The sequence below is a fragment of the Schistocerca gregaria genome, chromosome 7, assembly GCF_023897955.1.
Source record: "Schistocerca gregaria isolate iqSchGreg1 chromosome 7, iqSchGreg1.2, whole genome shotgun sequence".
Taxonomy (NCBI): domain Eukaryota; kingdom Metazoa; phylum Arthropoda; class Insecta; order Orthoptera; family Acrididae; genus Schistocerca; species Schistocerca gregaria.
In genome coordinates this window covers 514,389,117-514,412,341 of record NC_064926.1, presented here as the reverse complement: position 1 = coordinate 514,412,341, position 23,225 = coordinate 514,389,117, and the positions used below count along the sequence as shown (strand labels likewise).

At 41.7% G+C, this 23,225-nt stretch overlaps 1 protein-coding gene across 1 annotated transcript in view; it reads left to right on the top strand.

Annotated features, from left to right (window-relative positions):
- Positions 1 to 3,452: 3,452 nt before the first annotated feature.
- The window catches only part of LOC126281914 (uncharacterized), a 44,164-nt gene continuing 24,391 nt past the window's right edge, over positions 3,453 to 23,225 (top strand). The window contains exons 1-2 of the mRNA XM_049981241.1: positions 3,453 to 3,475; positions 17,675 to 17,785. Of these exons, the coding sequence (XP_049837198.1) occupies positions 17,675 to 17,785 (111 nt within the window). The 5' untranslated portion in view covers positions 3,453 to 3,475. The remainder of the gene's footprint in view (positions 3,476 to 17,674; positions 17,786 to 23,225) is intronic.

Below are 23,225 nucleotides of genomic sequence, written 5' to 3'. Positions count from 1 at the left end.
ACACGTAATCAGCATGGCTTCAGAAAACATCGCTCTTGTGCAACGCAGCTAGCTCTTTATTCGCACGAAGTAATGGCCGCTATCGACAGGGGATCTCAAGTTGATTCCGTATTTCTAGATTTCCGGAAAGCTTTTGACACCGTTCCTCACAAGCGACTTCTAATCAAGCTGCGGAGCTATGGGGTATCGTCTCAGTTGTGCGACTGGATTCGTGATTTCCTGTCAGGAAGGTCGCAGTTCGTAGTAATAGAAGGCAAATCATCGAGTAAAACTGAAGTGATATCAGGTGTTCCCCAGGGAAGCGTCCTGGGACCTCTACTGTTCCTGATCTATATAAATGACCTGGGTGACAATCTGAGCAGTTCTCTTAGGTTGTTCGCAGATGATGCTGTAATTTACCGTCTAGTAAGGTCATCCGAAGACCAGTATCAGCTGCAAAGCGATTTAGAAAAGATTGCTGTATGGTGTGTCAGGTGGCAGTTGACGCTAAATAACGAAAAGTGTGAGATGATCCACATGAGTTCCAAAAGAACTCCGTTGGAATTCGATTACTCGATAAATAGTACAATTCTCAAGGCTGTCAATTCAACTAAGTACCTGGGTGTTAAAATTACGAACAACTTCAGTTGGAAGGACCACATAGATAATATTGTCGGGAAGGCGAGCCAAAGGTTGCGTTTCATTGGCAGGACACTTAGAAGATGCAACAAGTCCACTAAAGAGACAGCTTACACTACACTCGTTCGTCCTCTGTTAGAATATTGCTGCGCGGTGTGGGATCCTTACCAGGTGGGATTGACGGAGGACATCGAGAGGGTGCAAAGAAGGGCAGCTCGTTTTGTATTATCGCGTTATAGAGGAGAGAGTGTGGCAGATATGATACACGAGTTGGGATGGAAGTCATTACAGCATAGACGTTTTTCGTCGCGGCGAGAGCTTTTTACGAAATTTCAGTCACCAACTTTCTCTTCCGAATGCGAAAATATTTTGTTGAGCCCAACCTACATAGGTAGGAATGATCATCAAAATAAAATAAGAGAAATCAGAGCTCGAACAGAAAGGTTTAGGTGTTCGTTTTTCCCGCTCGCTGTTCGGGAGTGGAATAGTAGAGAGATAGTATGATTGTGGTTCGATGAACCCTCTGCCAAGCACTTAAATGTGAATTGCAGAGTAGTCATGTAGATGTAGATGTAGATGTGTAAAAATCTCAGTTTCCTAGCTGGCATACTTTGTGAGTTGTAGAAAATTACCTAAAACACCCCAAACCGACACTTATAAGATTAAAGTCAGTTAGGATTCGTAGCAGTTTGTCTTTTAGTATGATTTGGAATTATTACTGAAATGGCGGAACAATTTATTTAGATTTTTTATAATAGATAACGTTCACTATTTTTCATTTTCATAACATAAAATTCAGAAAGGATTAATATTTATTTAATAACTATTTGTTTTGTCGTGTGAATAAATGAGGGTGAGTGAGAGTGTATATGTGGGACATACGTAAAGATACAGTATTATCGCATGTTAAACATTATGTAACTGTATCATGGGAAAGTGATAAGCAGGCAACTTGCAATGTAACATGTAATTTCCCCACCTTGATGATGACGTATGTTCAAGGGTGCTTGCTTTTGTAAGAAGGCACCCACAATAGCCATTTACCGAGTAATAGTCTTCTAAAGTTATTTCAAGATAAGGTCTCTTTTCATTTGGTTTTGTTAAACATTTTATTAATATTTTCATGATGAAGTGACGCAATTGCATCTGTGAATGTTGATTGGCATAAGACAGTTTTAGCGCGAAAAAGAACTCGAAGAATTGTTTTGATTGGCTGGTCATTTTGAACAAGCAATCTGAGTTAAGCATTTCCTGCGCATTGCAAATAGTTATAGGCCCTGGAGGGTACGGCAGTGGCTGAGTCGCTAGTCAGCTATCGAACGTGAAGGTCATATTTAACGCTTCCGTGTTTATTATGTGCAAAATGAAGAAATAATTGGATTCTCACGTACAGATTGTTTGGCCGTAATAGCAGTAGCATTTACGGACAGTTTTGTGAAATTTGGATGTTTTTGGATTGTTTTGTTGGAAAGAGAACCGCGTATAAACTAGCGGCCTCTGTAAAATTCCGCGTGGTATGTTTCATATTCGTCTATGGAATATTTGGCGAGCAATTTCTTTATTAGATATCCACTGAAAAAGGACCGAATGTGAAACTCGTATATTGTAGCAGAGTAATGACTGTAAATCACGAGATAATTCGGGTTGGACTTAAGTACATTCCTGGCTGCCTTGCGTATGTACTGGGTTGTATAAACTGTGAGTTGAGGATAGTGATATTATTCGTTAATTAAATACGGGCTCATGGCAAGTGTTTAATTTTGAACCGAAAGAAATAAAAGAACGCGTTGCAGTATTCTGCCATTTTTCTAAAGAGATGAAGAAATCGCACTCCACCTGAAATTTGTTATAAGATATATTGCAGAATAGCTTGCTACCAGAGCCGGCCGTGTGGTCATGCGGTTCTAGGCGCTACAGTCTGGAATCGCGTGATCGCTACGGTCGCAGGTTCAAATCCTGCCTCGGTCGTGGATGTGTGTGATGTCCTTAGGTTAGTTAGGTTTAATTAGTTCTAACTTCTAGGGGACTGATGACCACAGATGTTGAGTCCCATAGTGCTCAGAGCCATTTGAACCATTTGAACCTTGCTACCAGAGTTTACGCGAACTTTGCAAACGTCAGTATTGACGGTGTTTTTCTTCAACGCTGCTTTTAACATCGTCTGGACAGTATCTACGTATGCAGAGAAATGGGCTGGTGATCGGACGTCGCACTGAGGTAGGTGTAACTTTTGTAGTGCACAGTACGACGAGAGAAAGTGATCAAACATTTACGGTTCATTTTTAAACCGCCACGCCGCAATAAAAGTTTTACTGAGAAAAGTGTCGCTGAGAAATGGTACCAATACATGAGTGTTGCTTGCACTGAATTGCTGAAAGTGGTACAGTAGTGTTTTGCCATACCTGTACATAAAACTGCTGTAGAGTTAATATTTTCTCGGTTGAATGTTCAGTAGACGAATGAGCGGAATAAGCTCTTTCAAACTCGTTGTTGATTGTAGTGTACGACATGAGAAATGTAACGTATGTTTACTACTACTACAGAATTATAGGTAAAAAAATCCTAAAACGGATTCAAGGAAATGAAAAATATGTCAGATAACTCACATTATCTGAATCCCCTCAGTATTTGATCATTAAGATATGGTAACCTTAAGACTGTGAGCCAGGCAAACAACGGAAGCGGCTTTGTCCCGTGTGTAACGGTGTCTGTGGAACAGCTGCAAATCGCTTGGCCTTGTTTTAACAGTTTGTCTACGTGCGCCGCACATGTGGAGCATCACACCGACCTTGAATACTACTGTATAAAAGAGAACCGTCGCACCCTGTCAAGCAGAGAACGACGCCGAATCACCAAAGTAAGTATTTTTCTGCTACTGTCTGGCTCATGCACTCTACCAGCTACTACGAATAGTGCACAAATAATCGGTACCCATGCGACAGCATTGCTCCTGATATGTTCCAAAACGCCACGCATAAAAATGAGATTTTCGCCGGCTCATAGCTCGAATTCTCTTGGTGACAGAAAGGTAGGATCGAGCGTTTCGGGTCCACTTCTATACTCGTCTTACCGTAAGTATCCTACAGTACACAGTTCAATTTTGAGTGTAACAATCGTCTTCTACAGTTTAGGCGAATGGATCAAATCGATTGATTCTCTTTGCATTAGATGTGGTCTCCGGCGCGCCTTATGAGGCTTATGAAGGCTTAATTTAGGTCATAGGCGGTTCCTGAGAAAACCCGAAAAACGATTTTCGGGTACCATAACCGCGCCGAGGATTCACAGACGGCTATGCACAGCAAATGGCTGAAATTTTTGCGTTAGATGTGGTTTCTGGTGCATCTTATGGGGCTTATGGAAGCATTGTTTAGTTCACAGGCAGTTCCCGAGAAAAGCCGAAAAACATGGTTTTTGGGTACCAAAACCGCGCCGAGGATTCATAGACAGGTATGCGCAGCAAATGGATAAAAGTTTTGAGATATATTCCTAAGTTCCCTATCTTGAGCAGCTTTTAGAACTTTCTTTCTTTCTTTTCTGAGATACAGAGGTTCAAAGTTACCCTACTTGATACATAAAATGCGCACGTACAATCCGGTGGGGGGGGGGAGCGTAGTTTATAAAGTGACGTAGCACGAAGGAATATTCTGTACAGGGTCTCCGTTATCGTCAGAAGTGTTCTGAGAACCCTATGAGGATGTGGTACTGAAGTACATGCAAAATTATTGTGCACATAAAATCCGGTCTGAGCTGCAATATTATATAGCTTTGCGTTATTTCTATTTCACATAAGTGAGCTATCAAAATTTTACTGATTCATTGAGTTCTTCCATATGAGTGACATGCCGTGCTGTAGCAGGGAAAAGAGGGAATCAGTGGAAAAATGTTCCTGTCGGAGCACAGGAAAGGCGAATATGCTTCTGTTTATTACAAGAAAGTTGGGTACGAGCTGTTTCATTCTACATTCCTGTGTTCCTATAAAAATTTTCCGAAAGCTCGGGCATGCGAAAGCATTCGAGCTCTTTTTGTGCTGAGGGAGGAGCAGGCAGTGGAAAAAGAGACGGGAAAGTAATGTGAACTGTTTTATGTCTGCCTGGAGTGGCAAACATAAGTTGGAATTGGTAGCAGGACGTGACCGGGGTGTGACGCAAGATCTGATGGCCGAGAAAAGATTAGTCTCAAAGTAAGGCGCCAGCGATCAGGAAGATTACTTACCTTTATTCTCCATACTGAAGCAGGCACCGTATATTGCTCTCAAAGAACGTAGCTACGTAGTTAAGTTCACAATACAATTCACAAATCCACAGTGCTATCCAAATCGTAACTAAGTTCTAAGCCCAAGGTTGTCATATAAGATCTATACAATAACACTTTGATATTAACACAGCTAGCGAGCAAGAGCGAGTGGCCGTCGTCAGGTCAGTGCTCCCGTTATATCTTATGAGCATAGGGGGAGCTGCAGGCAAGGCGTCTTCAGCCGGAGATAAGGCCATGAACCTCCGGCGGCCGCGACGTGAAGCTAAGGCCGACCACCGCACATGTGTGGCCGGGCTGAGCGAAAGCAGGGCGCGGGTGGTTCGGTTAGGTCCGCGGACATAGCATACTGGATGATAATAGACAGTGGTTATGGTATATAAAGAACGAAGGGGGCAATCGTAGTGTGAAAGAAACCGAGGAATGCAGTGGCAGTAGGACGCATTTGACAGTGACAGAATAGTGCTAGGAAAAAAGTGAAGGAGACTGTGCCAATGGGAGAGGAATAACGAAAAGGATAAAGTGAAAGTTGGTGAGAGCCAGTGATCGTGAGAGACAGAGTCTACAACAGTGACAACGAGAAAGAGGGAGATAATGACAATGAGAAGAGACAGCAGATGCGGGAAGCAAGGAATGAATGAGATTTTAGTAGGAATAGAGGACAAGAGGAAGAGAGCTACAGTGAGAGGAAACTGTAGCAGTAGAAACAACGAAGGAGACTACGACTGTGATGCAGGGGGCAGTGACACAAAGAGATAACGAGTTGAGCTGAATGAGTGAGTGAGACTGGGAAAGTGGTAGTGGGTGGGTATGAGAGACTCACAGTGCTGGACTAGTGAGAATGAGCAAGTTACAGCTAGGGAACCTTGTGGCAGAGAGAGTAGAGTCACATGTTAAAAAGAGCGGGTACAAGTTAACATGCCAAACTTTTTAGGAAAACTTTTTAAGACGCAGAGGATGATAGAAAGAGGCAGCTGGTACCCCACTTTTCAGTCACAATCTTTTAAATGAACAGGAGCAGGTTCACCTTTTTTTGTGCTCCGATAGGAGCATTTTTCCGCTGCCTCCGTAGCAGAGGTCGCTAACGAACGCCGCATCTACCTGATTTGAATCTTAGTTCTGTATGAAAATTTTCCCCACCATCATTTGGCCAGCATGGAGAGCATAGGCGGTGACGTTTAGTCCCCGCTCCCAAGCCTTAGCGTCAGTGCTGTCGATTAAATTCCAAATCTCTCAGCACCACATTACGGACTGTTGGCGCTGTTGTTTTACATGTTCAGACGCTGTTCGCAAACACTTTTTTCGTAAATCAGAGTCCAGTACCGCTTCTGGGTGGTCATATAAACACTCCAGTACAGAAGTCGCAAATGCAGTTTTTGCCGCAGCATTATCTCTCCCACAATTAAAATCCGCTCCCGTGTAAACGCGTATGGTTTTTGATTAAACGCAGCGACCTCGCCTCCATCGAAGGGAAAGACGAAATATTGCTCTGAGCAAGAAATTATTCACCTCTTACATTTAACTGAAAATAAACACTCATCGTTCTGAGTAATTTTTAAACCGAAAGAGCTGATTTTCAGAGGCCATTCGTGCGAAACAGCTATTGGAAACTGACATTTGACTCTGCTGGTAAAAGCGATTCAGGGTTTAACACGTAATCTCGTCAGAAAATATTGGTTTCCGGCGTTCGGTTTAAGTCGTCCACAAACTGTGCTGTGGATAAACGTAGCAGTGAAGACTTCAAGCCGGGTGTTTCCCTTGGTGCTGTTCGAGAGGCCTTGGCTGTGTGCTGGCACCGAAGTTCATTCACTTCCTTCTCTCATAATCATACAAAGCAAACGTCAAACGCCACTCTCACCCACTTAAGCAGAGCCTTCACTGTGCGTTTAAGAAGAAAATCCTCTATAATTAGAGGGTTGAACCTATCCCTAAAAGCCGTCGACACACGGAAAAGTTAGCTAACGTTGACGTGGAGCTCTACTTGTTTCGTGACGTCACTTCCTGCTATTTCTGATTGAGATGCCACTTCGTCACATGAAACACTAAACGAGTTTCGTGATATTTCGGCAGCGTCCCATGTAAAGTAAAACCAACAGGAAGCAAGAACGTTCTCTACGCCACGAGCACAAAGCAAGACGCCATACTGTTCAAATGGCTCTAAGCACTATGGGACTTAGTATCTGAGGTCATCAGTCTCCTAGACATAGAATTACTTAAACCTAACTAACCTAAGGACATCACATGCATCCATGCCCGAGGCAGGATTAGAACCTGAGGCCGTAGCGGTCACGCGGCGCCAGACTGTAGCGCCTAGTACCGCACGGCCACTCCGACCGGCGTTGTTGATACAATTTATTGTAATAAAATTACGGAAAATGTCATACTGGTAGTTAAATAATTTTTGCATTTACTTATTCTCGCATTATAATTCTTGCGTAATGAGAAATAAACTCTTTTAAGACAATGACGCATTTTAGTTTATTGAAAACGTGTCGTCCTTATTACGATTTATTATACAATTCTCAATAACACTCCGGGAACAAAATTAAAGGTAAAGGGAAATGTTTAGAGACGTCTTGCAATAGGGCGCACTAAAAAAAAGAGAGAGAGAGAGAGAGTGTGAGAGAGGCAGAGAGCGTTCGGATGATGATGGTTCGCGTCCCAGTAGGTCGAATTTATTTTATGTATTTATTTGTTTTTCACTTTACCTTTTTCCGAAAGGTTGTGAGAGGTTCACATGAAATCACTAGAAATAATTTTTGTAATATTTGATGTTATATGAACAAAAGTGCTTTCTCTGTCAGCAATGACAGTGATTTGGTGAGGATCATGGCTTTCCTGAGTGGAAATGGATCATCCATTTTTATCTAATTACATGTTCTCGTACGTTAAAGTTTTTATTTATATGTACCACAGAGAGAACAACATGACTAGCATACGGTCAGGAAAGGAAATGTTTGTTTTAACCGAGCTAACAATGTAATTCTACACGCTTCCATTTTCGTGACCTAACTGTATGGTTTCCGAGCCAAGTAAATGCGACAACACCGCTTGCAAGGCCTGTGATTATTCCTACCAAACTGTTGACACCTTGTGCCTGTACGGCAAGAACACACAAACGCATTTGTAAAAAGCTTCCACTGCTATGAAAACATACGGAAATGAAACCGCTCAGCAAGTGGTCGCTGTTTAATCTTGTGAAGGATATTTGAGCTTAAAGCCATTCGGCTCGATTCATTCTCATGTTCAGAATAACCTCCTCTTCTATTCGTTCTCCCTTCGGTAGAACGTTGTTTCTCTATCTTGATTCTTACGCTGTTGTTACTTAAGAACTATATTGTTGGAGCGTTCTTCTTCATACTGTCAATTACTAATGAAGCAAAATGAAGTTTCAGATTTAAGATCCCCACAACAAAGAGGTCACGGAAGCAGAGCAGTACCTCGTCTTTCAGGTGAGAGTACGGAAGGAAATCAGCCACTGCCATTTTCATGGTAACATCTCACCATTCCGATAAGTTACTTAGGAAAACAAGCTGAATCAAGAGCAGCATGGCCTTCTTGTCCCAGTGTCGTAGCAACGCGCGGTTTAGTTCTATCTCAAACACAGAATTTTCTTATAGTCTATTTGACAGTATCATAGAGTGGAAATTTCAGTGGATATTACAAGCTCGTCGCAGCATTGAGCCTTCTTTCGCACCTGTGTTGATTCTTCCCTGCATAACTTCGAATGTATTGTGCGCTAATTTGAACAACCATGAACTAGCACACAAAATATTCTTAATAATGTGGACTTCAAGAATGAATTTTTCACTCTCCAGTGAAGTGTTGTTTCGACATCTGCTGGCAAATTAAAGTTGTCTGCCGGGCAATGAATCAAACCCGGAACCTTACCTGACGCTTGCGATGCTCTTACTGAATCATTCAGGCATGACTTGTGATCCAGCCCCAAGCTACAAGTCAACCTTTTCCTTTCCAGACTTCAAAAATCATACTTTCATACGTTCTGGTCTAGTAGTCTGAGACGGAAGAATGTCACAGATGAATACTTTAGCTGCGTCCTCCTGGAAGTTTCCATAATGAATTCGTTATTCTGGAGAGGAGTGTGCGGTTGCACTAGCTTGGACCGTAGCAGGAATAGAGTGGCAGAATTGAAGCTGTGAGAGGAATTAGTGAGTTGCGAATGAACAGCTCAGCTGGTAAGGTGAAGAGCAACGTGCAGACTGGTATCGAATTTTAATCTCTCAGGAAGTTTCAGTTTCTGAATCCTCATTTTTTTCAATATGTCCACATGCCTACTCTGCAGTTCACACTTAAGTACCTGGCAGTGGGTTCATCGAACCACCTTCAGGCACTTCAGGCACCTTCAGGCACTTGAACAGTGCGCGGGATAAAAGAGCACTTAAATCTTTCCATGCGTGCTCTGATTTTTTTTTATTTTATTACGACTATAATTTCTCCCTGCGTAGGTGGGGCTCAACAAAACGTTTTCGGATTCGAAGGAGAAAGATGGTGTTCGAAATTTCGTGAAAAAGTATCGCCGCAAAGGAAAACGGCGTTGTTTTAGTTGTTGTCACCCCATCCCCGTGACACTGTCTCTCCTATTTCACAATACAAAACGAGCTGTCCTTTCTTCGAACTATTTCTGTGTCCGCAGTCAGTCCTATCTTGTAAAGATCCCAAAGCACGCAGAAGTACTTCAGAAGAGGAGGCACAAGTGTAGTGTAAGCAGTACCTTTACTAGACCTGTTGTAACTTTTAAATGTTCTACCAATAAAGCGCAGTCTTAAGTTAGTCCTTTCCCACAACTTTAGCTATGTGATAGTTCTAATTTGAGTTGTTTGTAATTTTAATGCTGAGATTGAAGATAGAGCCTTTAGATTTGTGTAATTTATCGCATAAGCGGAATTTTGGTGAATTCCTTTTAGTAGGCCTACTCATGTAGTTGGCCTCATATTTTTCACTATTTAGAGTCAATTGCCACTTTTCGCACCATACAAATATCTTGTCTAAATCATTTTTCAATTTGTTTCCATCTTCTGATGACTTTACTGTATGGTAAATGACAGTATCGTCTAAAACAATCTAAGAAGACTTCTCAAATTGTCTCATAAACCGTTTATACGTAATATGAGCGGCATAGGTTCTATGTATAACAGTTCCTTGGGGAATGTCAGACAGTCCTTCCGCTCTATTCGATGACGTTACGTCTATTACTACGAACTGAGACCCATCTGACAGGTAAACACGAATCCATTCGCACAACTGAGATGATATTCCATAGGCACGCAGTTTAATTAGAAGTGGTTTCTGAGAAACGCTGTCAATAGCCTTCTGGAAATCTAGAAACCTGAAATCAATTTGAAATCCCCTATGGATAGCACTAATTACTTCGTGTGAATAAATAGCTATTTGTGTTTCACAAGAACGATATCTATATACATTACTGTCCATTAAAATTGCTACACCAAGAAGAAATATTGGACAAATATATTATAGTACAACTGACATGTGATTACATTTTCACGCAATTTGGATGCATAGATCCTGAGAAATCAGTACCCAGAGCAACCACCTCTGGCCGTAATAACGGCCTTGATACGCCTGGGCATTGAGTCAACCAGAGCTTGGAAGGCGTGTACAGGTACAGCTGCCCATGCAACTTCAACAAGATACCACAGTTCATCAATAGTAGTAACTGGCGTATTGTGACGAGCCAGTTGCTCGGCCACCATTGACCAGACGTTTTCAGTTGGTGAGAGATCCGGAGAATGTGCTGGCCAGAGCAGCAGTCGAACATTTTCCGTATCCAGAAAGGCCCGTACAGGACCTGCAACATGCGGTCGTGCATTATCCTGCTGAAATGTAGGGTTTCGCAGGGATCGAATGAAGGGTAGAGCCACGGGTCGTAACACATCTGAAATGTAACGTCCACTGTTCAAAGTGCCGTCAATGCGAACAAGAGGTGACCGAGACGTGTAACCAATGGCATCCCGCCCCATCACGCCGGGTGACACGCCAGTATGGCGATGGCGAATACACGCTTCCAATGTGCGTTCACCGCGATGTCGCCAAACAAGGATGCGACCATCACGATGCTGTATACAGAACCTGGACTCATCCGAAAAAATGACGTTTTGTCATTCGTGCACCCATATCAGGCGCTCCTGTCTGTGATGAAGCGTCAAGGGTAACCGCACCCATGATCTCCGAGCTGATAGTCCATGCTGCAGCAAACTTCGTCGAACTATTCATGCAGATGGTTGTTGTCGTGCAAACGTCCCCATCTGTTGAGTCATGGCTCGAGACGTGGCTGCACGATCCGTTACAGCCATGTGAATAAGATGCCGTCATCTCGACTGCTAGTGATACGAGGCCGTTGGGATCCAGCACGGCGTTCCGTATTACCCTCCTGAATCCACTGATTCCATATTCTGCTGACAGTCATTGGATCTTGACCAACGCGAGCAGCAATGTCGCGATACGATAAACCGCAATCGCGATAGGCTGCAATCCGACTTTTATCAAAGAAAGTCGGAAACGTGATGGTACGCATTTCTTCTACTTACACGAGGCATCACAACAACATGTTTGTGCATGAGAAATCGGTTGGGAACTTTCCTCACGTCAGCACGTTGTAGGTGTCGCCAACGGCGCCAACCTTGTGTGAATGCTCTTAAAAGCTAATCATTTCCATATCACAACATCTTCTTCCTGTCGGTTAAATTTCTCGTGTGTAGCACTTCATCTTCGTGGTGTAGCAATTTTAATGGCCAGTAGTGTACTTCGTGTGAATTAAGAGCTATTTGTGTTTCACAAGAACGATATCTATATATATTATAAAAATGAATGTACGTGCATATGTGTAGTCCACGTCTCCTGCCAGATCACTGGACCGATTTCAACCAAACTTGTTACACATATCACGTACTGTCTGGTAAGAATCACTGTGGGGGTAAGAATCACACGTCTACCAAAGAGGTGGCGGTGAAAAATCAGTGTAGGCCACAACGCATGAACACCCTTATTTTAGTCATCTAGTATCACACAACTTAAAACCTTTGCGAAACTTTATCTCGCCCCACAAAATGATGAAAGGAATGAAGTTTATAGCTTATCCCATTTTCGCTGCTCTTGCAGTAGCACTGCTACATGTAGCATGACAATTAATTGCTTCTTTACTACTAACTATATTCGTGGCACATTTTGCACACAGCATTCATATGTACCATTGAATGTACCAGGAAAATTTTATCATTGCACGACACTTAGTTCAGGAGATATGATGTCGTAAACAATGAGATGAGTAAGGAACTACAGCAACATGCAAGACGTTTACATTTACTACTACGTTGCTACCAGTTCTACTCGCAACACTTTTCGCAAACAATACGCACATCTGCTGCTGCATTTACCACAAAAATACATCATTGTCCGAGATATAATTCAGGAGATGCAACGGCAAATACAGAGATGCGTGAAAAACTCCGGCATCACGTATGACGTTTTAATCTATTATCTTTTTTTACTACTAATCCTATTCACAATGCACTACGCAGATAGTAGGCACATATGCCACTGCATGTGTAAGTAGGCTGTTTGTTGTTGTTGTTGTTGTTGTCTTCAGTCCTGAGACTGGTTTGATGCAGCTCTCCATGCTACTCTATCCTGTGCAAGCTGCTTCATCTCCCAGTACCTACTGCAACCTACATCCTTCTGAATCTGCTTAGTGTACTCATCTCTCGGTCTCCCTCTACGATTTTTACCCTCCACGCTGCCCTCCAATGTTAAATTTGTGATCCCTTGATGCCTCAAAACATGTCCTACCAACCGATCCCTTCTTCTAGTCAAGTTGTGCCACAAACTTCTCTTCTCCCCAATCCTATTCAATACCTCCTCATTAGTTACGTGATCTATCCACCTTATCTTCAGTATTCTTCTGTAGCACCACATTTCGAAAGCTTCTATTCTCTTCTTGTCCAAACTAGTTATCGTCCATGTTTCACTTCCATACATGGCTACACTCCAAACAAATACTTTCAGAAACGACTTCCTGATACATAAATCTATATTCGATGTTAACAAATTTCTCTTCTTCAGAAACGCTTTCCTTGCCATTGCCAGTCTACATTTTATATCCTCTCTACTTCGACCATCATCAGTTATTTTACTTCCTAAATAGCAAAACTCCTTTACTACTTTAAGTGTCTCATTTCCTAATCTAATTCCCTCAGCATCACCCGATTTAATTTGACTACATTCCATTAACCTCGTTTTGCTTTTGTTAATGTTCATCTTATATCCTTCTTTCAAGACACTGTCCATTCCGTTCAACTGCTCTTCCAAGTCCTTTGCCGTCTCTGACAGAATTACAATGTCATCGGCGAACCTCAAAGTTTTTACTTCGTCTCCGAGAATTTTAATACCTACTCCAAATTTTTCTTTTATTTCCTTTACTGCTTGCTCAATATACAGATTGAATAACATCGGGGAGAGGCTACAACCCTGTCTCACTCCTTTCCCAACAACTGCTTCCCTTTCATGCCCCTCGACTCTTATTACTGCCATCTGGTTTCTGTACAAATTATAAATAGCCTTTCGCTCCCTGTATTTTACCCCTGCCACCTTTAGAATTTGAAAAAGAGTATTCCAGTCAACATTGTCAAAAGCTTTCTCTAAGTCTACAAATGCTAGAAACGTAGGTTTGCCTTTTCTTAATCTTTCTTCTAAGATAAGTCGTAAGGTCAGTATTGCCTCACGTGTTCCAACATTTCTACGGAATCCAAACTGATCCTCCCCGAGGTCTGCATCTACCAGTTTTTCCATTCGTCTGTAAAGAATTCGCGTTAGTATTTTGCAGCCGTGGCTTATTAAACTGATAGTTCGGTAATTTTCACATCTGTCAGCACCTGCTTTCTTTGGGATTGGAATTATTACATTCTTCTTGAAGTCTGAGGGCATTTCGCCTGTCTCATACATCTTGCTCACCAGCTGGTAGAGTTTTGTCATGACTGGCTCTCCCAAGGCCGTCAGTAGTTCTAATGGAATGTTGTCTACTCCGGGGGCCTTGTTTCGACTCAGGTCTTTCAGTGCTCTGTCAAACTCTTCACGCAGTATCGTATCTCCCATTTCGTCTTCATCTACATCCTCTTCTATTTCCATAATATTGTCCTCAAGTACATCGCCCTTGTATAAACCTTCTATATACTCCTTCCACCTTTCTGCCTTCCCTTCTTTGCTCAGAACTGGGCTGCCATCTGAGCTCTTGATATTCATACACGTGGTTCTCTTCTCTCCAAAGGTCTCTTTAATTTTCCTGTAGGCAGTATCTATCTTTCCCCTAGTGAGATAAGCTTCTACATCCTTACATTTGTCCTCTAGCCATCCCTGTTTAGCCATTTTGCACTTCCTGTCGATCTCATTTTTGAGACGTTTGTATTCCTTTTTGCCTGCTTCATTTACTGCATTTTTATATTTTCTCCTTTCATCAATTAAATTCAATATTTCTTCTGTTACCCAAGGATTTCTAGCAGCCCTCGTCTTTGTACCTACTTTATCCTCTGCTGCCTTCACTACTACATCCCTCAGAGCTACCCATTCTTCTTCTACTGTATTTCTTTCCCCTATTCCTGTCAATTGTTCCCTTATGCTCTCTCTGAAACTCTGTACAACCTCTGGTTCTTTCAGTTTATCCAGATCCCATCTCCTTAATTTCCCACATTTTTGCAGTTTCTTCAGTTTTAATCTACAGGTCATAACCAATAGATTGTGGTCAGAGTCCACATCTGCCCCTGGAAATGTCTTACAACTTAAAACCTGGTTCCTAAATCTCTGTCTTACCATTATATAATCTATCTGATACCTTTTAGTATCTCCAGGGTTCTTCCACGTATACAACCTTCTTTTATGATTCTTAAACCAAGTGTTAGCTATGATTAAGTTGTGCTCTGTGCAAAATTCTACTAGGCGGCTTCCTCTTTCATTTCTTAGCCCCAATCCATATTCACCAACTATGTTTCCTTCTCTCCCTTTTCCTACACTCGAATTCCAGTCACCCATTACTATTAAATTTTCGTCTCCCTTCACTATCTGAATAATTTCTTTTATTTCATCGTACATTTCTTCAATTTCTTCATCATCTGCAGAGCTAGTTGGCATATAAACTTGTACTACTGTAGTAGGTGTGGGCTTCGTATCTATCTTGGCCACAATAATGCGTTCACTATGCTGTTTGTAGTAGCTTACCCGCATTCCTGTTTTCCTATTCATTATTAAACCTACTCCTGCATTACCCCTATTTGATTTTGTGTTTATAACCCTGTAGTCACCTGACCAGAAGTCTTGTTCCTCCTGCCACCGAACTTCACTAATTCCCACTATATCTAACTTTAACCTATCCATTTCCCTTTTTAAATTTTCTAACCTACCTGCCAGATTAAGGGATCTGACATTCCACGCTCCGATCCGTAGAACGCCAGTTTTCTTTCTCCTGATAACGACATCCTCCTGAGTAGTCCCCGCCCGGAGATCCGAATGGGGGACTATTTTACCTCCGGAATATTTTACCCAAGAGGATGCCATCATCATTTAATCATACAGTAAAGCTGCATGTCCTCGGGAAAAATTACGGCTGTAGTTTCCCCTTGCTTTCAGCCGTTCGCAGTACCAGCACAGCAAGGCCGTTTTGGTTAATATTGCAAGGCCAGATCAGTCAATCATCCAGACTGTTGCCCCTGCAACTACTGAAAAGGCTGCTGCCCCTCTTCAGGAACCACATGTTTGTCTGGCCTCTCAACAGATACCCCTCCGTTGTGGTTGCACCTACGGTACGGCCATCTGTATCGCTGAGGCACGCAAGCCTCCCCACCAACGGCAAGGTCCATGGTTCATGGGGGGAGGGTAGGCTGTTTAGGTTTTTTTATTGGTAACGCCAGATAGCGCTCTGTATGAAAAATCAGTGGCTGTGCTGTGTGCAGTCAGTGGCTGGTTTGCATTGTTGTAATACTCGCCATTGTAGTGTTGGGCAGCTGGATTTTAACAGCGCGTAGCGTTGCGCAGTTGGAGGTGAGCCGCCAGCAGTGGTGAACGTGGGGAGAGAGATGGCGGAGCTTTGTAATTTGTAAGACTGGATGTCATGAACTGCTATATATACTATGACTATTAAGGTAAATACATTGTTTGTTCTCTATCAAAATCTTTTATTTGCTAACTATGTCTGTCAGTAGTTAGTGCCTTCAGTAGTTTGAATCTTTTATTTAGCTGGCAGTAGTGGTGCTCGCTATATTGCAGTAGTTCGAGTAGACAAGATTTTTGTGAGGTAAGCGATTTGTGAAACGTATAGGTTAAAGTTAGTCAGGGCCATTTTTTTGTAGAGATTTTTGAAAGTCAGATTGCGTTGCGCTAAAAATATTGTGTGTCAGTTTAAGCACAATCTTGTATAATTTTTCTAAGGGGACGTTTCATACATGTAACTGGATAATTATATCATCGTACAGCACATAGTTCAAAATATACGACGCCATAAACATTGAACAGTGTGGAAATCAAACTGTAGAGCGAAATTCGCTAGACCTACAGATGAAATAAGTGTACAAATACGTATGATATATATTAAATATGTGAAATATATTTGACATATTTGGCCTGAGAGTGTGAGGGCAAAACCATGGGTAAAAATCTAATGTGAAACACCTTGAACGATTTCAGTCGAATTTGGTACACATAGTAGTTAGGATCTGGAAAGAAATACTTTATGGGGGAGAAACTACCAGTCTCCTGTTAGGGTGAGAGAAGGGAGGACGAGGAGATGGACAGACAGGGGGTAGGAGGAGATAGGTATGATTAGGACGAGGAGGAGATGGATAGAGATAGGGAAGGGAGAAATAGACAAAGAGAGGGGAGAGGAGAAGCTGGATAGAGGAAGAAAAGAGGAGGAAATAGAAAGGGTGAGGAAGAGATAGGCAGAGAGAGGGAGAGGATGAGATTAACAGACCGAGGAGGAGGAACAAATGGACAGAGAAAGGAGAGGAAATGGACATGGAGAGGGGAGAGAAGAAGGCAGATATAGAAAGAAAAAGTGCGTAGATGGAGAGCGGAAGGAGATGGAGAGAAAGAGGGGAGGAGAAGATTGACAAAGAGAGGGTGATAAGGAGATGGAATTAGAGAGGGTAGGAGGCTAGTGACAGAGGGAGAAGGAGTAGAAATGGACAGAGCGGAGAGGGGGGGGGGAGGAGATGGACACTGAGAGGCAATGCTGAAGATGAAGGTGAAGGAGGAGATAGAGAGGGGTAAAGAGGAAATGAACTGATAAATGATTGAAATAACGCCAGGTACTCAGCTAGTTATCTTTAATAAATGTGTCAATAAATCATTTTCTTCTAGATACTATCCGAATAAGATATATGTCCAAAAACCCTACAGAAAACCGACGTCAGTGATATGGATCAGCGGATTACTGCTACCTCCTTTCCTGAGTACCGGTGAAACCGGTGCTGCTTTCCACTCTTGAAGTACGTACATTTTTCGAGTACATGTTGAAGGAATTCACTGTTACTCCATACCACTGTAGATGTTTCAGCAACGGAACTTGAAATCGAAAGAAAGTGAGAGTCGTTTCAGTAGTTACTAGTGAAGGCATGGCAACTACCCGGGAGTATAACTGCAATAAAGCTTCGTATGGAGCTTAAAGTCTTCCTTAAAACTAATGATTTTAGTGGTCGTGTAAGCAAAGAATGATGTGATATTAAAGTCGCTGTGCACTTGCTGCACGACTGCATTTGTGTAACAAAAATTCTGAACTTGGCTGCAGATGTTCCTGGGTGTGCTGCTGCTGCTGCCACTGTTGGCTGAGGGTTCGTTCCTCAACGACCTCTTCTGCAACCTGCCTGATGCCTCCACTGAGAGCCTCAACATCACCACGGTAAGCTCTGGAGAAAGTGTAACCGAGGAATAGTCTCAGTAAAGTGAACAGTTTTGATTCTGTCTTCCGACCTATAGGCAGTGGTTTGAGTCATAAACGTGTCGAACGAACTACCAAAGGAAACCAACAGATTCAGCCTCAGACAGGAACGCAAATAGAGCTAAAGGAAATTCCAGACGCCTGGTTCTTATGTGCTGGGTGCATATCTTTGAACAAAATTGTTTATTGGCAAAAGGTTTTGGTATTTGTTACTTGTAATTTAATATTATCTCACATGATGGTGCTTTGATCCATAAGACTGATCTAAGCAGCACTGTGTATGGAATACAAAAATATACCTCGAACTTAGGGGCTTATAGAAAATAATGAAACATTGTAAGTCGTGGGTGTATTATTGTGAGATACACGTAATGGATTTCGGAATTAGTCAACATCGTTATGCTAGAACTGGCGTTTGTAGACTGAAAGAGTCATTGTTTAGCTGGTCGTTCCACATGTGGTCTACGGTAAGGGTAGCGTCTCTGACTAGTGGTTAGAACTGCCTCAGTGCCCGGTTTGAACATCGCCACTCTTCATAAATTTCGGATAAAAATCACCAGCAACAGCAGCCGATGTCTTCCAGAATACGAAGTCACCCTTGTTCTGCCAACGGCCTCGTCAAAGAGGACGGAGGAGCCGACAGAGGTTCACAGCACTCTCTTGCTACTGGTGTGGGAAACAGTCCTCAAAGGCAGAAGAATCAGCAATGATCAACGGCATGAAGATGCAGATTGCAATGGAAACCACTGCATTAAATACACATAATGTGTATCCACATGTCACATGACCGTTAATTGGAAAAAAAATGTGTCATGATGATCTCTCCATAGGCAAAAGATGCTGGACTAGACCCATATTCGGAACTCCTGGAGGGGCTGCAGTAGGGAAGGTGACCATGAGTAAAAGACTGAGTAACTAACGACAGGGTAATGTTCTACGAACCGTGGCATGGAATGTCAGAAGTATGAAAGTGATAGAGAAGTAGGGAAGTTAGAAGATCTGAAAACGGAACTGCAAAAGCTTTACCTAGATACAGGGGGAGGGGGGGGGGGGGGTCATTGAAGCGATATCGAAAGAAGACAAAGATTTCTGGAAATATGAACACAGGACAATACCAACAGCAGCAGAAAATGATATAACGAGAGTAAGATTCGTTATGAATAGGAAGGGTTGGCAGAAAGTGGGTTACTGTGAACAATTCAGTGGTCGTGTTGTACTCATCAGAATCAACGGGAAACGAACAGCGACAGCAACAGTTCAGGTGTACGTACCAACGTCGTAAGCAGTGGATGAACCGACAGAGAAAGGATATGAGAGTAGTGAACGGGCATTTCATTATGCAAAGAAAGACGAAAATCCAGTAGTCATGGCGGAATGCAACGCAGTTGTATGGAAGGGAGAAGAAAAAAGAAGAATATGGGCTTGGCAGGAGGGACGATAGAGGAGAAAGACTAATTGTGTTACGCAATAGATACCAGTTAGTAATAGCGAATACTCTGTTTAAGAATCATAAGAGGAAGACGCACACTTGGAAAAGGCTGGGAGATAGGGGAACATTCTAGTAAGATTACATGATGGTGCGGCAGAGATTCCGAAATCAGATACTGGATTGTAAGGCTTAACAAGCAGCAGATATAGACCCCAATAGAAATTTAATAATGATGAAGAGTAGGTTGGTTATTTGGTTGATCAGTCCCATTGAATTAGGGAAGAATGGGGAAGGAAGTCGGCCGTGCCCTTTCAGAGGAACCGTCCCGGCATTTGCCTAAAGCGATTTAGGGAAATCACGGAAAACCTAAACCCGGTTGGCTGGACACGGGTTTGAATCGTCGTCCTCCCGAATGTGAGTTCAGAGTGCTAACGACTGCGCCATCTAACTCCGTATTAAAAGTAGGCTGAAGTTCGAGGATGGCGAGCACCAACCAGGAGCAAGTGAAACTAAAGTAGTAAGTTACTAGGAGAGGAGGAAATCAGCGACTTCCAGTCGACTGTACTGAACTAAAGGAGTAAATTACTCCAGGAGTAAATTTTCATTTGCTTCGGAAGTAATTTATTTACTCAATTGCCGGTGAAGAGCACCATTTAACAGTACACTGCTGCGTTAGTAACATGAGGAGGAAAAAAAGGCCAAAATTTACTCCTAGTCAGTAACAGGAGTAAAGTAAGAGAGTTAGGTGCGATCTTTAAGTTCTGTGTTTTAAATGTCGAATGTAGTACCTGGACAACGATGAATATATGGAGCTGAAGGAAGAGGTGAAACATCCCCAGAATGAGAGTTGTAATGGAGAGAAGAGACTCATTTCTGATGTACTGGGACAGTGTTTTCAAAGAGATGTTTGGGTTTCGTAAGGAAACTTTTGAGTTGCTATTTGCTATGTTGGAGCCGTTACTGCAGCATAACTCTCACACGAACCGTGATTTGTCTCTTAGGCCTCAACTTCTTTGTGAACCGCGAATCTTTTGCACAGGTATTTATCAAACCGTAGCAGGGGATCTCATTCATATCCATCGTACTATGCTGGAAGAGGTCTTAATAGTGCGATAAACAGTTTAATTTCCTTAAAGCCACTGCATGTGTCCATGTCACAGAGCCAAGAAAATATATCGAAGAACAAAAGGGAATTCTATCGAACTGGTGGATTCCCAGATGTCAGATGTCAGATTGTATACTTATACCCATACTTTGTCCTTCAGAAGCACAAGCAGAACTAGACAGAAGTTGCAAGAATTTCTTTTATATTAATACACAGATCATCTGTTGTGCCAATATGAGGATTTTGAACGGGCTAGGCCATTGTCCGGGTTCCACGAATGATGCACGAATTTGAGACAACAGGAGAGTTGCTGCAAAATTTGAAAGTGGACAATATTATGGGCTGCTTGTTGGAAATAGTGGATATGCTCTCTCCAAACATCTTATGACACCTGTGTTCCGAGCCCACACAGGAGCCGAACAGCGCTACAATAGAGCCCATATTGCTATCAGATGTGTAACAGAGCGAGCGTTCGGTGTATGGAAGAAACGTTTCCAAATTCTCACTAAAACAATGTGATTTCCACCAAAGAAACGTGGGATTGTTATTGTGGCTGCTGCAGTTCTACACGACTTTGGAATAGAAATTAGAGATGTGTTTCACCTTGATGTTGTGGGCGTGAATGGCATCGAACAATATGCATTTCAGCCAGAAGCAGATGCTGTCAAAAGGTCTATGATACTTAATTACTGTAATTAAAATTGAACCTAGTTTGCTAGTAAAATTAGAAGTTAGTGTAAAGACTTTCCCTTCTGAAATGAATAAATAAGCCACGTTATTGTCACTAATGGAGTGAAAAACGACTCATTTTGTTTGTGTGTATTTTTATAGTTATGTTCTTTTTTTCTTTCTTTCTTTCTTTTGCTATGGGATTAAAATTCTCATTTTATTTCTTGATTGAGTATATAAAGTCATACAATGTTTCGATTATTTCTAAAAAACTTACTTACTTTATAACATTGCAAATTCAGACAAATATTACAATTTGGTATTAACAAAAATTAGTACCGCTGCTGAAATGATAAACACAAATATTAGACCTTACAAGAAACAAGAAAACATTAACCATTTGAAAAAAATATCAAGGAAGTAAAAGATGTTTCATACATATGAGTATTTTCTTATACATTCACAGAAACCTATATTTCTCGAGCTCATTGTCTGAAGAACTGGGACCTGAAGTTTCTTGAGCTTATTCATAATTTCCATTTTAAGATTATGCTCTTCTTCCATGATTTCTCTTTGTCTTTCTATTAATGACGTTCCTACATTGTATTCCTCTAGTATCGTCCGCTGTTTTCAACAACTCTCGGTTCTTCACTTCAACCGCGTGTTCTCTCCCTCTTTTGCTGGGCGCATCTTCTGATAATCTCCCACCAGAGAATGCCCGCCGACATCTGTCCATGACTATGGGATAAAGTTCGACCTACAGCAGTTTCACTGCTGCCTTCAGAGCAGTTATAATCATCGAAGTTGCTAGAAAGTATCACACATTTAACTGACGTTAACTGCAGCTATCCCCTCGAAAACTTGTGGCATCATATCAACAATCATTTGGCTTATATCGTCGATCTTCGTCTGACTTACTCCACCGTCAGTTTGAAATTGTCCTCGATTATATTTAGCTTTCATTTTCTTTGTTTTCGTTTTCATGTTCTTCCAAATTACTTTAAGCTGTTCTTGCGATCTTTGCTTAAGTGCTTCTGCGTTGTATTCAACGTGTATTTTTTCCCAAGCATCCTTTTTCCTTCTCGGTGTCTTGATATCGTGCTTTTTAGATTCAACACTAGTTATGTACTTTTTCATTATTTCAACAAACAGCTCTCTTTTATTTTCCTGTATGTTTTTTGGATGTTCCTTGGCTACCTCCATGTTGCTGCTAGCTCGTATCTCAAAGTGGCACTTTAATTAATACGTTCACCAAACAACAATGGACGTTGGCAGCTGTAGATGGCGGGGTTAATAATATATTTATTCATTAACAGCACATTTCCCTTTCATAACACACAGATATTATCATTAATTAGCACAATAGCATTTACACTGTTCAATTTTAATATTTCAATTTAATAATCCTTTCTAGCTTCTAAAGTTACAGCGATGAACATAAATTATGTAAAAGGTGATGCAATGATGTCTGTCGACAATCAATATTTCCCGATAGGGAACGTGATGCACGTACCAGCAGTGTCGAGAAATGGCTGGCTTCTTTAGTAAAAAGGCGTTACTACTTTAGTTCCAACTAAAGAAGTAAATAGAAAGTGAGCTCTCCAACAGCTACTAAAAGAGTATATTACTACAGAAGTAATTTACTAAAGTAGTCCAGACTAAATAAATAAGAGTTACTACAAAAGTAATTTACACTAGTTTGGTGCCCGCAACCCTAAGAGATAGCCAGGAAGAATCACTTGAACTTCTCTGAGGCTGTTCATGCTAATGAATAGCTCGGTAGACAGTTAAGTTGAAGAGGACTGGTCGTCTCTGAAAAGGGCAATTACGTAAGTTAGAAAGAAAACCGAACGTACAAGGAAGGTAACTGCGAAGAAACCATGGACAACAGAATTAATACTTCAGAAGGAAATAAAAAAATGTTCAGCGAAATTCAAGAATACAGAACTACATTCAATTAGGAACGAAATAAATAGAACTGCAGTGAAGCTAAGGCTATATGAATACATGAAAATGTGAAGAAATCAAAAAAGAAACGATTGTTGGAAGGACAGACTCATTCAACATATAGAAAAGTAAAAAACACCTTTGGTGAAATTAATAGCAACAGCGGCAACAGTAAGAGTGTAATGGGAGTTCCACTGTTAGATGCAAAGGAGAGAGCAGAGAAGTAGAAAGAATATATTGAAGACCTCTAA